The sequence below is a fragment of the Pipistrellus kuhlii genome, unplaced genomic scaffold (genome assembly GCF_014108245.1).
Source record: "Pipistrellus kuhlii isolate mPipKuh1 unplaced genomic scaffold, mPipKuh1.p scaffold_m20_p_8, whole genome shotgun sequence".
Lineage (NCBI taxonomy): Eukaryota > Metazoa > Chordata > Mammalia > Chiroptera > Vespertilionidae > Pipistrellus > Pipistrellus kuhlii.
This window is the reverse complement of record NW_023425584.1, coordinates 30,835,801-30,852,640: the sequence shown is the minus strand read 5'-3', so window position 1 is coordinate 30,852,640 and position 16,840 is coordinate 30,835,801. Positions and strand designations below refer to the sequence as shown.

Genomic DNA, 16,840 nt, shown 5'->3' with positions numbered 1-16,840 from the left:
TCTATCGGAGATTGTAGGACATTGAGTGTCCCTGACTCTCACCTCCTAAATCCTAATATTACTGTGCCACCCTGCTCTCATTGTTTTGATAATCAAAACATACCTGTTTGTTGCCAGATGCTATGCACCTGAGTGTGAGCACACGTTGGTGTGCATGCTGCTGTGGATGGATTATAAGGAAGGAGTGACAGGTTTTGTTAACCATTTGCAAGTTATTTTGTTGTGATAAGGTGCTCTTTCATTGTAAAATACTAGTTTAAAGATTTTAAAAATCTAAATGTCTAATCACATTAAAATAGGGTTAAGGAAAGAAGATATTTATGCAGTGGAGATAGTTGGTGGTGCGACTCGAATCCCTGCAGTAAAAGAGAAGATCAGCAAATTTTTTGGTAAAGAGCTCAGTACAACACTAAATGCTGATGAAGCTGTCACTCGAGGCTGTGCACTGCAGGTGAGTTTTATCTTCCACAGGTAGCCACTTAACAAATCATTGCAACAAGACATGGTAGTTTTATGTATCCAATTAATGTGAGGTTAGCTTGAAGTGATCTCAAGTTGGTAAGATTCTGAAATTTTTGTTTTAAAATGGATATCAGAGGTGTTCTTCATAAATAGATGAATACTGGAAACATAGGTAAACCTGAAATACTTTTGGATTTGGCATTTCATCTGTTTTCTATGTATGAAGTAGCAATGTACATCAATTAAAGGTTGGGGTTAATGAAAAAATGTTAAGGAATAGCTAGATTATAGATAATTTGACAAATAATAGAAATTTATAAAGCTACTTATTTGGATACAATTATTAATGTAAATGTTTTAAAACCATTAGTGATGGTTTTCTGAATTCTTCTTAAATAGATCTTGTACTATCAGTTTACAATGTTTGTTAAATGGAATTTTAAATAATTATTATTCTAGTGTGCAATCTTATCGCCTGCTTTCAAAGTAAGAGAGTTTTCCATCACTGATGTGGTGCCATATCCCATATCCCTGAGGTGGAACTCGCCTGCTGAAGAAGTGTCCAGGTAAGAGCATTTACCAAATTACTTTTGTACTTAAAGTTACTTTAGTGCTAAACAGTCTGAGTGAAGTTATTGAGCTCCTTTTCAACTTCTCTAAATCTATAACCTTTTTTGTTTGATTTTAAAATATGTTTTTATTGACTTTAGAGAGAGAAAAAGGAGGGAGAGATAGAAAGATCAATGATGAGAATCATTGATCAGCTGCCTCCTGCATGCCCTCTACTGGGGATCTAGTGTGCAAACCGGGTGTACCCTTGACTGGAATCTAATTTGGGACCCTTCAGTCCAGAGGCCAATGCTCTTCCCAATGAGCCAAACCAGCTAGTGCTAAATTTGTATCTTTATATAGTTTCTTATACTTGATTATGTTAAAATGGTGCCTTTTTGTACTGATTGAAATACATTCCTTTTTTAAAAAATGGACACCTTATGTGTGTCTGCGCAGAAATTTATAATCTGGAAATTAAGCCAGTTGAAAAGAATAGTTAAGCTATACAATTACAAAACTAGAGTTCATGGGAAAAGTTAGGGATATCCTAAATTTGTGTTCTTGTCTTTTTTCTCCATTTAGTGACTGTGAAGTCTTTCCAAAAAATCATGCTGCTCCTTTCTCTAAAGTACTCACATTTTATAGAAAGGAACCTTTCACTCTTGAGGCCTATTACAGCTCTCCTCAGGATTTGCCCTATCCAGACCCAGCTATAGGTAAGTAAGAAGTTGGGAATTAAAAAGCAAAAACATATATGAGGGTGAAAGGCAGGGGAGAAACAGAGAGAGAGAAAAACATTGATGTAAGAGAGACTCATCAGTTGGTTGCCTCCCACATGAACCCCGACCATGGCCAGGGCTTGAACCTGCAACTGAGGTACATGCCCTTTGACCAGAATGGAATGTAGGACCTTTTAATCCATGTGCCAAAGCTCTATCCACTGAACCAAAGCAGTTAGGGTGGGAGCATATATCTTGGTTAATGCACATTGTGGGTATATTCTGTGCATAATATAGTGCTAGATAAGACATTAGTTTAGTAATTGAATTTGGAAGTAGCAAGTTCTTGATAAATCACAGAAACACTAAGGAATTTTTGAGGTTTTGGATAATGTTACAGAATTGTTTTAGGAATTTATTTGGCAGTAGCCTAAAAGGGAGTTGGAATAAGAGACAGGGGAAAGAAATGTTTGGAGAGTTAAGAGATGTTTGCGTACTTAATTGGGTCAAGTTTGACTGTGTGAAAAAGAATGGAGAAATATGATTTGGTAAAATTCTCTGAGTACCCACATTGCTTCTTTGAGGTATCATGTTACTGACCTGTTACTGAGAAATGCATGCAACCTGGCTATGTGGCTATATATTCATGTTTGAATTCCTCCTCTCAGATTATTTGTTCTCTCTTGTCTCTCATATGTCCCTAGCTCAGTTTTCTGTTCAGAAAGTCACTCCTCAGTCTGATGGCTCAAGTTCAAAAGTCAAAGTCAAGGTTCGAGTAAATGTCCATGGCATTTTTAGTGTGTCCAGTGCATCTCTAGTGGAAGTGCACAAATTTGAGGAAAATGAGGAACCGATGGAAACAGATCAGAATGCAAAGGAGGAAGAGGTAATTTGGACATTTTATACCATTTATGGGGCCTAGAGGTGACTTGTCTAAAAATTATAGCAAATAGACAAGGGAGTTAACAAGGAAGGAACATTATGACAGAGCAACTGAGTGTGGGTTTGTATTCATCCCCTTCCCCAGCATGGGTGAACTGGCAGAAAGTCTGCAAAATTTATAAGGAAATGTAACATAACCAACTCCCTCCTTCAGACCATGCACTTGTTAGAATTCTTGATTCTTTTTAATTATTGAAGAATGTTCTGAGCCCTTAGTTGATTATTTTCACAAGTAGAATAGATTGACATTCATTTGTTGGAATCATGCATTGTCTTGTCCTTTTGTGCATCAAAACCTCGAGGCTTTATGAAACTACAAGTGTTGGGTCTCATCCCCAGAGATTTGTTTGAATTAATCTGGGCCTACCAGGGCCCAGTATCAGTAGTTTTAAAAGCCTCTGAGGTCATTTTGGAGTGTTACAAGCATTGAAAGCCACTGATTCAGGGTCTTTACGAACTTCTCCCTTCTTTTTTATTATTGTCAGGCTTTGGTCTTTTAACAGAATTCTCAACGCGTTCAACTCAAATGCATGAAAAGTTGTATTTTTGAGGATGAAAAGGCTGATTTAAAAACTGCTTGAAAATTTTGTGAAGATTTTTCAGATAAATTTACTCATCAGGAAGCTTGGAGAAACTAATGCTCTCTTCAGATTATAATATGTTAAATATTGCCACTCTGTGTACTATCAGTACTTTATGGTTGATAGAGCAATTCCACAGTCAAGTGTTACCTCCAGTATACAGATGTCGTTACTGAGATCCAGAGAGGAAAACTTCTGGGTTATGGCAATATAGGCATCATAGCTGGAATTTGAATCCAGGTCTTCTGATGGCTGGTAATTCAGCAGGAATTGGATGCCATGTGATTTTGCCAGTGTGTCATGAAGGTTGCTTAGTCCTTTCACTGGTATGAACTAGTTTCAGGATTTGGTGTGATCTGTTTTTCAGAAGATGCAAGTGGACCAAGAGGAACCACATGTTGAAGAGCAACAACAGCAGATGCCAGCAGAAAATAAGGCTGAGTCTGAAGAAATGGAGGTATAAATTGTATTTTAGAGGAAATATTACAATCTTTTTACATAGATTTTTGGTTTTGGCTGTGTTTTCACTGTGGTTTGGGAGGTAGTTATATAGAATTTTTAGTGTATTTTTGAATAGTTTTTAAGCAGGATTTTGTAGTATGTTTGAAAAGTACATTTGCAAGATGATCTTTGAACTCTATTCTGGCTGATATATGAGAAGGAAGCTCTCAGAAGCCATAGTTTTATTATTTATTTATTTAAAAAATATTTTATTGATTTTTTACAGAGAGGAAGGGACAGGGATAGAGAGTTAGAAACATCGATGAGAGAGAAACATTGATCAGCTGCCTTCTGCACACCACCTACTGGGGATGTGCCCGCAACCAAGGTACATGCCCTTGACTGGAATCGAACCTGGGACCTTTCAGTCCACAGTCCGACGCTCTATCCACTGAGCCAAACTGGTTTCGGCACCATAGTTTTATTATACTAGTGATTGTTTAATGCTGTTTTCTGAATGTCCTTAACTAAATAGTCATCCTACCCATTCCTTAGTGATAAGTGAGATAATTATTTCATATTTTGTCACCTCTCAGAACCTTGTCTTTTTTGTAAAAATTTACTAATTTTAAATAATTTACTTAAATATATTTTGTCAAGAATATAAATACTATAGTATTTACCCAAGAAATTATCTAAATGAATATGTAACATGCCAGTTCTTTAATGCTAACTTTTTGAGTTTTCTTGTTAAATTTGTTATCAGCATTTAAAACACCTTTCCCCCCCCCCCCGCTATTTATAACATTGCAATGTATAATCTCACCCTAAACATTTCTGATTATGGCATTTTAAGGTAGAGCTTTAAGGTAGCTTAAGTCTATTATCCATATTCTTATCAGTTAACAAATTACAATTACTTTTAGTTGTGTAAATACTTAAAAAACGAAAATAATGTACAGAGGAAATTATGCTCACAGATGCTTTAGTCTAGTACAGGCATTTTCCAAGGTGGAAAACCTTCATGTTGTTGGCTGGGTTTGGGGCAGTGGGAGAGTGAGTACCCATTCTCCTATGTGTTTGTGGAAGGTAGGGGAGGGAGTGCCACCAGTCACTACCACCGCCCTCACCCCTAAACCCACCCAAATGCCAAGGAACTGTGAAATTTTAGGGAGGTTGTTATTGAAGCTTCTTCCATGAGTTGGCTTGGGAATGGATTAGAAAGGAAATGAAATACAAATGATACATAAATTTCAGCAACTGACTTAAGTTTTTTGGATAGGAGATGTGGAAATTACTCAGTTGTAGATAAATTTGAGTGTTAAAGTAAAACAAAACAACTTAATATTTTTCTAATCTGTGGGTCAGGAAGGTCTTTCAAAGCACTGAAAGTAATCACAGGAAAAGATGGATAGATTCAACAATAAAACACTTGTATAGATAAATAATATACAATTAGAAAAAAGCAGAAGTCAACCACTTGGGAGAAAAATCACTTAAATCCTAAAAAAATGGTGGATGAAATATTGCTATGCAATTTGAAGCAAAGGTTATTTACCCAAAGAAAATAATAGTTATTTGATGGTAAACAAATTACTGTTTGTGGTGCAGTAGAATAGGTTCTCATTCCTTGTGAGAATGTAGATAGGTACAGACATTTGGAAATCATATTGATAATGTTTCTGGTCCATAAAAATTTTATACCCTCTCCCCATTATTTTTATATGCATGTCTATATGTTTAGGTAAGAGTGGAAGAAAATTAGAGAAGATGAAATAGTAATTTTATGTTGACTGTGGGATTATGGTAGGTTGTTTAATGTGTGTGTGTGTATGTGTGCAGTTCAGCAGTGTTAAATACATTCACACTGTGGTACAACCAATCTTCAGAAGTTTTTCATCTTGCCAACTGAAACTATACTCATTTAACAACAACTTTGAATTTCCCCATCCCTCCTCCTCCTCCTAGCCTCTGACAGACCATTACTTTCTGTGTCTCTGGATTTGACTACTTTTATAGTATTTATTAGAAGCCTGGTGCATGAAATTCATGCACTGAGGGTGTGGGTGTGTGTACCTCAGCCCAGTCTGCACTCTCCAATCTGGGACATCCCTCTTACAATCCGGGACTTCTGACTCCTAACCCCTTGCCTGCCTGCCTAATTGCTCCTAACAGCTTCTGCCTGCTGGCCCGATCACCCCCTAACTACTTCCCTGCTGGCCTGATGCCCCCAACTACCCTCCCCTGCCAGCCTGATCACCCCTAACTGCCCTCCCCTGATCTTGCCCCCAACTGCCCTCCTCTGCCAGCCAATTTGGTTCTGATTGTTTGGTTCCTGTGCCAGTCGGTGTTAAAAGCTCTACCTCCTAGGCAGCCATTGGCTTCTCACAGTTGACCCAGATTTGATTCTGATTGGTTGGTTTCTATGCCAGCCAATGTCACTGAGCCTATCAATGGGGGCTGATAAGTAGCCCCGGTGGAGGCCTGGAGAGAAATAGAGGCATAGCTGCTGACCAGGCCCGGAGCTAAATAAGAGGCAAGTGCTGATCAACAGCTGCCACAAAAGCTATGGATCAGACCCTGCTTCTCTCTTTAGGCTTTTCTCTGGGCCTGATTCACAGCCCCTTCAACAATCAATGTTGGGTCACTGTGCCAGCAGCCGTAACAGTCAGCGCTGGGTCACCACTGCAACCCAGGGCTGACTGCAGGACTGACCTCTGGTAGTCAAGCCTCCCAGTAATTGCGGGTGTGATGGACCCAGGATTTTTAACTTTTCAGATATTATAAGAAAATGTTGTAGGTTATTTAGATAATCAGAAAACAAAATGAATAAACAGCAAAAACAGCTTTTGAAACATGACCCATTTAGAATTTTAAATTAGTCTGTTTATGTGCTTCTTTTTAGACCTCCCAAGCTGGATCAAAAGACAAAAAGATGGATCAACCACCTCAAGCTAAGAAGGCAAAAGTGAAGACCAGTACCGTGGATCTGCCAATTGAGAATCAACTGTTATGGCAGATAGACAGAGAGATGCTCAACTTGTACATTGAAAATGAGGTGGTTATTTCACATCTTAGAATAATAAACTAACAAATTAATGTGACATAGTGTTCAAGCTCTGTGTCCAGTGACTGTTAGGCATTTTTGGTTGTTTGGAGAAAAATACTTTTAGATTTTTGGGTTTTATAATAACAAGTTTAAAAGAGCCCATGTAATCCTAAATTCTTCTATGGTGAAATTACATCGGTATTGCTAGAAGCTCTATTATGAGATCTTTGACATTATGGCATTGGTTTAAGGCATGTGTTTTTCACGTTAGGGCATGTATGTGATTGTTCACTAGGGGTTGGGATTTTGAGGTGGTGAGTCTTGGAAGTTGAAGGTAGGAGAAATCACAAAATTACATCCCTTTAACAGTAGTACTATTTTGTTTACTATTTAGTATCTTCCCATAATGCCAGTTAATATGTAACTCTTTTTATGGTGAGTGATATAAGGTTTGGGATGTTGGAGCATATTTATTGAATTATTGCCAGTGAGTTTTCTTATGTGTTTATTGGATATTACAATAGTTTTATTTTACAGACCTTTAACATTTATACTGTATAAATAATTTTCTTGTTTTCCATAGGAACAATAATATAGTAGAGATACCACTTTGGACATTGAGCTAATATAATTATTTTTTAAATGAAATTCTTTTAAAAAAATATTTTTGATTTCTGAGGAAAGGAGAAATAGAAACATCAATGATGAGAGAGAATCAGTGATTGGCTGCCTCCTGCTTGCCCCTCACTGGAGATTGAGCCCGCAACCTGGGCATGTGCCCTCACCGGGAATTGAACTGTGTTCTCCTGGGTCATAGGTTGATGCTCAACCACTGAGCTATACCTGCTGGGCTGAACTAAAAGTTTTTAAAAGTTTTCTTAAGTTCTTTTTCTAAGTTTTGATTTTGAGTTTCTACAACCCAATATTTCTATTGCACTTTTTTTCTAAGCATACCCACAAAACTCAATTGGTCTTCATCATTTACTGAGGACCAATACTTCCAGCTCTCCTTTCTTGGATAATTTGCAGGATTAAAAGCATTTGAGGAAAAGGGATTCTCTTTGATAACTATATTATTAATATTTAAGAGGAGATTGAGTTGTCCAGATGCATGTCTTAATTGATTTATACTGTCCTTAGGGTAAGATGATCATGCAAGATAAGCTGGAGAAGGAGAGGAATGATGCTAAGAATGCAGTAGAAGAATATGTGTATGAAATGAGAGACAAGCTCAGTGGTGAATATGAGAAGTTTGTGAGTGAAGATGTAAGTATGTGTCACAGTGTGGCTACCTATTTGTCTTCTGGGAGCATCCTAAAAATGTGTTAGAAGGGAAGTGTGCATCTCTAGGTATACAGTAAAATGATTAAAATGTACTTTTTGGATTTACTTTGTGTTAGTGGAGTGTTTCCTAAAGGTTATATATAGTCTTTGTTACTTTTTGATACATTCACAGGCTATTATTTACCCAGTATCTTTAAATCAACTAACTTTTCCCTGGTATTTATTTTAACTTATTTGTAAATGCGGTTTCTAATTCTGAAGTTTTAAACATACCCAAATAAACCTCTCTATCAAGCAAAACTACATTGTGCCAGTTGTGTGTGTGTGTGTGTGTGTGTTTGCTTGTTAATATATATATTATTGATTTTTTAGAGGAAGAGAGAGGGATAGAGAGTTAGAAACATCGATGAGAGAGAATCATTGATCAGCTGCCTCTTGTACCACCCCCACTGGGGATGTGCCCGCAACTAAGGTACATGCCCTTGACCAGACCTTTCAGTCCGGAGGCCGACGCTCTATCCACTGAGCCAAACTGGTCTTGGCCATCCGAGGATATTTTTACCATTTATGTATAGAGGGAGTGAGGGAGGAAGAGAGAGAAAGAGAGAGAGAGAGAGAGAGAGAGAGAGAGAGAGAGCGCGAGAGAGCGAGCGTGAGATCGAGAGAGAGAGAGAGAGAGAGAGAGAGAGAGAGAGAGAGAGAGAGATAGAGATTGGAGGGGGACATCAGTATGTGAGAGACACAGACACACTGATGCCTCCCTCCCACATGTGCCCAACTAGGGCTGGGTATTGAGTCTGCAACCCCAGGTATGTGCCCTTGACTGAGAATTGAACCCAAGATCCTTCCATGGGTGGGCTGACCCACATCAGGCAGGGCCTCATATTTTTTTTAAAAGAAAATTCAGATATAATTGCAGTCTGTGCCTGTGATTACACTAGTGAATAAAGTGATTTCAAAATGGTTGAAATCAAAATTGGTGAATCAAAATTGAGTTAATTACAATATTTTCTTCATCTTTAGGATCGTAACAGTTTTACTTTGAAACTAGAAGATACTGAAAATTGGTTGTATGAGGATGGGGAAGACCAGCCAAAGCAAGTTTACATCGATAAATTGGCTGAGTTAAAAGTAAGTGACTCTTGAAAGTAGAAGTGACTTGAATGCATACTGTAGTTTTCAGTGAGAGCAATCAAAATTGGGACGAATTAGATACAGTAATGAAGACAGGCTGAAAGTGATTAAAGAACTATATGCTTTATCATTTATGTTCTATTATCTCTCTTTAAAAAAAAAACTTATTGATTTCAGAGAGGAAGGGAGCGAGAGCGAGAGAGAGAGAGTTGGAAACATCAGTGATGAGAGAGAATCATTGACCAGCTACCCCTGCACACCCCTATTGGGGATCAAGCCCCCAGCTTGGGCACGTGCCCTTGACAGGAATCGAAACTGGGATCCTTCAGTCCACAGGCTAATGGCTCTATCCACTAAGCCAAACCAGTTAGGGCTAGTTCATTATCTTTCTCACTTTTAGAACTTTTGTAACAATATTTTTTCTGAAAACGCTGAGTTTAGACTTAAAATGTTAATTGAATTGAACCTGAATGTATTTTTGGTGTCAAGAGATACAAAGACTAGCAAGATGTGTCCCTGTTCTAAAGGCAATATAGGGCAGGGCTGTGTATATTACTTTGGTTCTCTCAGTAAAACAAAACATCTGGTTTTCATTTGAAAAATCTGATGGTAAAGCTTAGGATTAAAGTACCAAGAAGTATCTAAAATTGAGTTCTTTGTTTAGGAGAGGATACAAATGCACAGGGACTTTATATATTTCTCTGGATTACTTAGTTTCTTGTCAAACTGGGCCATTGTGACTAACCTGGAATGAAGTTGCTTAAATATGGTGCCTGCAGTTTCCTATCATCCTGGCAAGAATGGCCGGAGCATCCAGTGAGATCCTTCCTGATGAGTTTTTTGTTTTACTTTTTTAAAAAAAATATATATATTTTATTGATTTTTTACAGAGAGGAAGGGAGAGGGATAGAGAGCTAGAAACATCGATAAGAGAGAAACATCGACCAGCTGCCTCCTGCACACCCCCTACCAGGGATGTGCCTGCAACCAGTATACATGCCCTTGACTGGAATCGAACCTGGGACCCCTCAGTCTGCAGACCGACGCTCTACCACTGAGCCAAACCGGTTTCGGCTTGTTTTACTTTTGAAGAATAGTGTCAACCGATGTCAACTTATGGTCAATTTTGTTTCATTTCTGCTCCCTCTGCCTGCTATTTAAAGCAAGTCTGGCATGTTATATTTAATCCAAAAATATTTCAATTTATATTTAAAAGAAAATGTAAACTTAAGCTATATGTTCAGTCAGTTTTCAAGTCCCACTTATTTCACATCAGTTTTTAATTTGTTTGACTCAGTATCAAAGTGAGTACCACACATTTTTTTTATTTGTCTGTTAACTCTGTGTCTGTAGTTCTCCTTCCATCATTCCTCCCCTTATTTAATTGGATAAAACTGCATTATTTGTCCTGTTGGATTTGTCCCCAGTCTGGGTTTTGCTGATTTTCATCTCTGTGGTGGTTAAATATCGGATACATTGATGGATAGACGAGGCTTCATCAGATTCAGGCTAAAATATTTTTCCTTTTGGCTTCGGTACTTCATATTTACTGTTGTATATCACTATCACCAGGCACCCAGTATTTGATTATCTCCACACTGTGTTTTGAGAATTAGGGCTCAGATGATAGTGGCTCCACATGGAACAGTATTGAGGTTTATTCTCTTATCAAACCTGAGTAGACAGGGTGGGGCAGAAAGTAGGTTTACAGTTGTTCATTTAATATAATAAAGAGGTATTATGCAAACTGACCATCACTCCAACATACAAAATGGCCACCCCCATGTGGTCAAAGATGGCTGCCCCATGTGAACACAAGATGGCCACCATAAGATGGCTGGCAGGGGAGGGTAGTTGTGGGCAATCAGGCCAGCAGAGGAGGGCAGTTGGGAGGGACCAGTCCTGAAAGGGAGGGCTGGGCAGTTGAGGGTGATCAGGTCTGCAGTGGAGAGCAGTTAGGGATGACCAGGCCTGCAGGGGAGGGCAGTTGGGGGCAACCAGGCTGGCAGGGAGGGCAGTTAGGGATGACGAGGCCAGCAGGGGACGGCAATTGAGGGAGATCTGCCAGTAAGGAAGGGCAGTTGGGGGTGATTGGGCCAGCAGGGGAGGGCAGTTGGGGGTGACCAGTCCTGCAGGGGAGGACAGTTAGGGGCGACCAGGTCGGCAAAGGAAGGCAGTTAGGGGCAATCAGGCCTGCAGGGGAGCAGTCAGGCATCAATCAGGCTGGCAGCTGAGTGGTTAGGGAGTGATCAGGCTGGCAGGCAGAAGTGGTTAGGAGCAAGCGGGTGAGAGCCAGTAGTCCTGGATTGTGAGAGGGATGTCTAACTGCCCAGGCCACTGGGATCAGACCTAAATGGGCAGTTGGACATCCCTCAAGGGGTGCCAGATTGGAGAGTGTGCAGGCTGGGCTGAGGGACACCCCCACCCCCCCCCAATGCATGAATTTTGTGCATCAGGCCTCTCTAATCTATATATAAAAGCCCAAGCAACCATTATGACCAAACAACTGGTCGACAGGTTGCTGTGAAGCTCACTGACCACCAGGTGACTGACGCTCAACACAGGAGCTGCTTCGTGGTGGTCAGTGCACTCCCACAGCCAACCTCCAGCGGTCGGCCAACTTCCCATGATCCCTTCTTGCAGCTGGCCAGGCCAAGGGACCTCACCTGTGCACGAATTTGTGCACCGGGCCTTTAGTGTAATTAATAAAAAAATAATGCAAGAATAAACTATAAATCTACTTTTCCCCAACCCTGTCTATCAATATTTCAGTGGGCTGGGGGAAAATATTTAATTTATATACGGCACATGGAGATTAAATGTACTTTAATCCATAACAAATTTTATTAGTTGTAGAACAATGCTACTGATAGTTTAAGCTGCTCTATGAAGAATTTGTATGTTCTCTCTTTCGTTAAGAATCTAGGTCAGCCTATTAAGACAAGATTCCAGGAATCTGAAGAAAGACCAAAATTGTTTGAAGAACTAGGGAAACAAATCCAACAGTATATGAAAGTAATCAGCTCTTTCAAAAACAAGGTATCTTTTGTTTTTTCCTCTTCCCTACTATTGTTTTGGTAGAGTTAAACTTTGAGGCGTTCACATTGTGTTTCTCTTGTTCTTTTTAACTGGTACTTAATAGTAATGTTTTCTTTTTAGTTGTTAGTGAATAGTATTTTATTGAATATATAAGAACCCTAGGATTTGCCACTTTAATAAGTGGAATCTGGACTTGAACAATATTGTTTTAATTTCCTTTTCTTGTTGTGAAATGCTTCATAAGTGACTTAACCTGTTCTATCCTGGTCTTTCTGAGAACACATTAGGCATATAATTTGGCTTGTTATGCAGATGTAGGACTATCTCAATAATAAACTGCTGTTTATAAGTGGATTTAATGAAGTATACATTATATACATTATATACCTGTGTTTTCCGATGGTCTTAAGGCTCTACAGGTTGAAACTCACAGGTTGAGAACCGCTTGAGGGTCGCCTAAGACCATCGGAAAACACAGATATTTACATTATGATTCATAATAGTAGCAAAATTACAGATATGAAGTAGCAACGAAAATAATTTTATGGTTGGGGATCACCACAACATGAGGAACGGTATTAAAGGTTGCGGCATTGGGAAGGTTGAGAACCACTTGGAGCTAGGGCAATTTCTAACTTACTTAAGCCGCAGTGTCCTTAAGCAACACCCAGGGTTATGGAGAGCTGGGACCTGGCCTCAAGTCTGACTCCAGAGCTGGGTTTCTGACCATTGCACTGCACTCCAGGTTTTCAATGCATTGTTCATGTAAGAAGCTTTAGAGATAAATTAAGCTTTTTCATTAAAACATTTTTTTAAACTTTGCTTCTGAAAAGACTCCTTTAAGATACTGTATTTATTATTTTTTTTGTTCCTAACAAGCATTCATAAGTCTTTGCTGTCTTATCGAATGACATGTAGTTTTTTTGCATTGTAAAATTATCTTAAGATTTTGTGTAGAGCATGTGCTATTTTTACTGTTGAAACCTTTTAATTTAAATCTTATGTATGTTTTTGACCTCCAAATCTACTTCTTGAATGTTTCAAAAATTGGGTTTACTTTTCCTTTCTTGAAAATTTTTTTGTTAATCTTCACCCAAGGATACTTTTTTTGTATTGATTTTTATAGAGAGTGGAAGGTATAGGGAGAGAGAAAAATCGATATGAGAGAGACACAATTGATTGATTGCCTCCTGCACCCACCCTGACTGGGGCTGGGATTAAGCCTGCAAAACTGAGGTACATGCCCTTGCTGGAATAATCAAACCTGCCACCCTTTGGAGACGACACTCCAACTACTGAGCCAACTGGCTAGGGCTTTCTTTTTTTGAATTTTTAAGGAATTGAATATATATTAGATTGTGAGTGTTAATGTGCTTTATTTTGGGAGAGATCACAACTTCTTGAAAGACTGATGTACTTGTGGGTGGGGAGTGTCATCCTTTGACACAGTCTGGTTGACTGATGCAGGAGGACCAGTATGACCATTTGGATGCTGCTGATGTGATGAAGGTGGAAAAAAGCACAAATGAAGCCATGGAGTGGATGAATAAGAAACTGAATCTGCAGAACAAGCAGAGTCTGACTATGGATCCAGTTGTCAAGGCAAAAGACATTGAAGCTAAAATTAAGGTATTTTATGTTTTTAAATTTTAAATAGTCTTTTCTTGACAGCCTCGTTATTTTTATTTTTGGTCAGTCCTCACCTGAGGATATTTTTTCCATTGGTTTTTCAGGAAGAATGAAAAGGAGGGAGGGAGGGCGAGAGAGACAGAGGAGCAAGAGAAACGTTGATGTGAGAGAGACCATCCATTGGTTGCCTCCTGTACCATGGCCATCCCGCTGACTGGGAATTGAACCTGAGACCCTTTGTTACATGGGCTGGTACTCTAATCATTGGGTCACGCCAGCCAGGGCCTCGCTATTTATTGATGTCCTTAGAGAGGGACATTTAGGAAAAAACTTAATTATTGGATCTTAGCTTCTGATTTGGGGATTGAGGGGAGGAGGGTGGACTTGGATTTCATGTGCATGTATAAAATTTGTTATTTTATAAGGAACCACAATTTTCTATCATTCTAGGAGCTGATCAGTATCTGTAGCCCTATAATTTCAAAGCCCAAACCCAAAGTGGAACCTCCAAAAGAGGAGCAAAAAAATGCAGAGCAGAACGGACCAGTAGAGGGACAAGGAGACAGCCCAGGCCCTCAGGCTGCTGAGCAGGGCACAGACACAGCTGTGCCTTCGGATTCAGACAAGAAGCTTCCTGAAATGGACATTGATTGATTCCAACAATTGTTTATATTAAAACAGACTATTATAAAGCTTTAAGTTGTCAGCTTTGTTCTAAATATCAACTAGAGCAATCCAATACTGGACATTTCTTAGTCAGTTTTTAGGGGGTTTCAGGGGAAGGGATATTGGTAGTGTATGGAGCATTTTGACTTCTAAATAGTTACATACAGAAATTAAGTGCATTGTTATCTTTTTCATAATGGTACTATTTAGAAACACCAGTTAGGCTTACCGAGCTTATGCCTCACTCCCTTTATGTTTAAATCATGCTTATACAAAGATACGTTTGTTTTGGGAAGTTGAGCTATAGCAAAAACTACAATATAACCGGCTATCAAGCAGACTTTTTATTAAGACATACATGGCAGGAACCCTAATTGCGCTTCAAAAACCTGTGGTGGAGATTGCCACAAGGTCTCCCTACCTGGTGTGGGGATGGGGGTGGGGCTAGAGCATGGCATGGCATGGATTAACATAGAATAACAGGTATGCTCTGAGTTTCCCGATTCTGCTTCACTTCAACTCCCTCCCTTTTCATAGTCCTGCCCCTAGTACAGGAGCTCCCATTACAAACGCCATGTGCTGCTCTGGGAAAGCAGACCTCTTTACCGGGAGCAAGTTAACTGAGGATTTTAGACCTGGAAGCCCTTAGAAATTATGTTCCTGAAGTATTTCACTAATATCCCAAGCGTCAAAGGTCTATAAAGAATTTTCTCTTTGGGAGTTTAGAATTGGGTTAGATGTATTGTTGGATATAAGCATGATAAATTCACCTGAGGAATTGATTCTTATTAATTATGGTGCAAAGATTTGTATCCTGGCCTCCTTATTCAGCAGAGAGATGTTCTGTAAATTTGAGGTATAATCTGAAGTTCTAGGATCAGAGTTAAATTTTAAAAAATCTCATTCATAATCACTATGTGTTAAGTGTTAATATCTGTCATGAATATGCCAATTTGTATGTTTTAGACAGCTGACAGATCATACAAAAAACTAAGATGCACTGGGTTGTACTGTGACTTTGAAATTAGTGTTAAAAAGAAGTGTGGTGCTTGACTCGAGCAACACCTCATTCTTGCTGTGCAGCCACTGTCAGGAGTACCAAAGCATTTCCTGCGACTGCCCTTGGGGGCATTGTTAATAGGAGTGAGGCACTTGGGGAACTCCAAGGAAAGCCTGAATCAGAGGTTGGAGCTGGTACCCGCCCTAAAAACCCGTAAGCTTTGTTGGTTATATTTTACATCATTGTAATAATTGTTACTCTGTATAACAGAGTGTCTCTCTGTTAATTTTGGCCTAATGTTAGAAATATAATCTACCTTGTGTATTTAGAATAAGATTCTGTCCATCTGCGCACTAGAAAAATTTTAGGGTGTTAACTTCTCAAGTGCTATAGAGAAACTTTGCTTAGAGAGAAGGGGAGGTGAAAGTGTTTTATGTTGGTGTGTAAGCATGAGTAGGAGCCAGGAACTGGCCCCTTAGAACATCCTCGACCCATCTCTACCTGTCATGCTTCCAGAGTTCCACCTGGCCTGCTGGGAGGGAGGCCAAAAGCTACTTTTGAGTGCTAGCTGCAGGATTAAGCCAATTCTTTGCAACTGACTCAGTCCTTAATGACCATTTCTAATTAAAAAAAAAAAAAAATTGTGTGTGGGGGAGGGTGTGGGTGGCGGGATAGGAGTAAATTTGAAGTTTAAAGTTGAAACTATAAGATGATGTGGTCTGCTTGCTCTCTGTTTAGACAGGCTTTAAGACCAATTGATTTACATGGCGGCCAGGCTAGAGAGTGATGATTGATGACTTATGTGCAGACAAGCATTTATTCAGGTTGCGTTACCCAAATGGGTTTGTTAAAGCTCCAGGTCACGTTCTTACACGAAGAAAAACATTCAGTAAACATGAGACAAGTTTAGGGAAAATTAATAAAAGAAACCTGTCTTACACTTAAAGGAATGGCTTCCTTAATTTCAGAATGGAGAGGAGAGAGAGAGAGTGTGTGCGTGTGCACGTGTGTTTTGTGAAAACCCCTCTTAGCTAATTGGTCAGAGACCTCTAGTCTGAGCAGTTGAGGCACAGCACAGTGGGTGGGGGGAAGCGGCTCTTCTGTGCTCATTCTGTGTTGAGTCTTGGCCCAGTTCTCTGACGTAGGAATCCTTCCCTTGTTCCTGTGGCTGGGCTTTCCTTTGAGGGTTTTGACAATAGTAGAGGGTGGGCTATGGCCCCAGTAAGTCAGCACCAGCCCTGGTGTCTGCCCTGTTAAAGAATAGAGCATGGCCCAGAGAGTGCTAGTAACAGTTGCCACCCCTGGGTGTGTGTGGTGTGTGCACACAGGTGCACGTGTGTTG

At 39.6% G+C, this 16,840-nt stretch overlaps 1 protein-coding gene across 1 annotated transcript in view; it reads left to right on the top strand.

Moving 5' to 3' along the window:
• Positions 1–16,444, top strand: part of HSPA4 (heat shock protein family A (Hsp70) member 4) — a 40,704-nt gene extending 24,260 nt beyond the window's left edge. Inside the window, exons 9-19 of the mRNA XM_036423876.2 lie at positions 300–451; positions 922–1,028; positions 1,597–1,730; positions 2,438–2,619; positions 3,624–3,713; positions 6,603–6,755; positions 7,887–8,012; positions 9,054–9,161; positions 12,084–12,203; positions 13,671–13,832; positions 14,283–16,444. Of these exons, the coding sequence (XP_036279769.1) occupies positions 300–451; positions 922–1,028; positions 1,597–1,730; positions 2,438–2,619; positions 3,624–3,713; positions 6,603–6,755; positions 7,887–8,012; positions 9,054–9,161; positions 12,084–12,203; positions 13,671–13,832; positions 14,283–14,486 (1,538 nt within the window). The 3' untranslated portion in view covers positions 14,487–16,444. The remainder of the gene's footprint in view (positions 1–299; positions 452–921; positions 1,029–1,596; positions 1,731–2,437; positions 2,620–3,623; positions 3,714–6,602; positions 6,756–7,886; positions 8,013–9,053; positions 9,162–12,083; positions 12,204–13,670; positions 13,833–14,282) is intronic.
• The last annotated feature ends 396 nt before the right edge of the window (positions 16,445–16,840 follow it).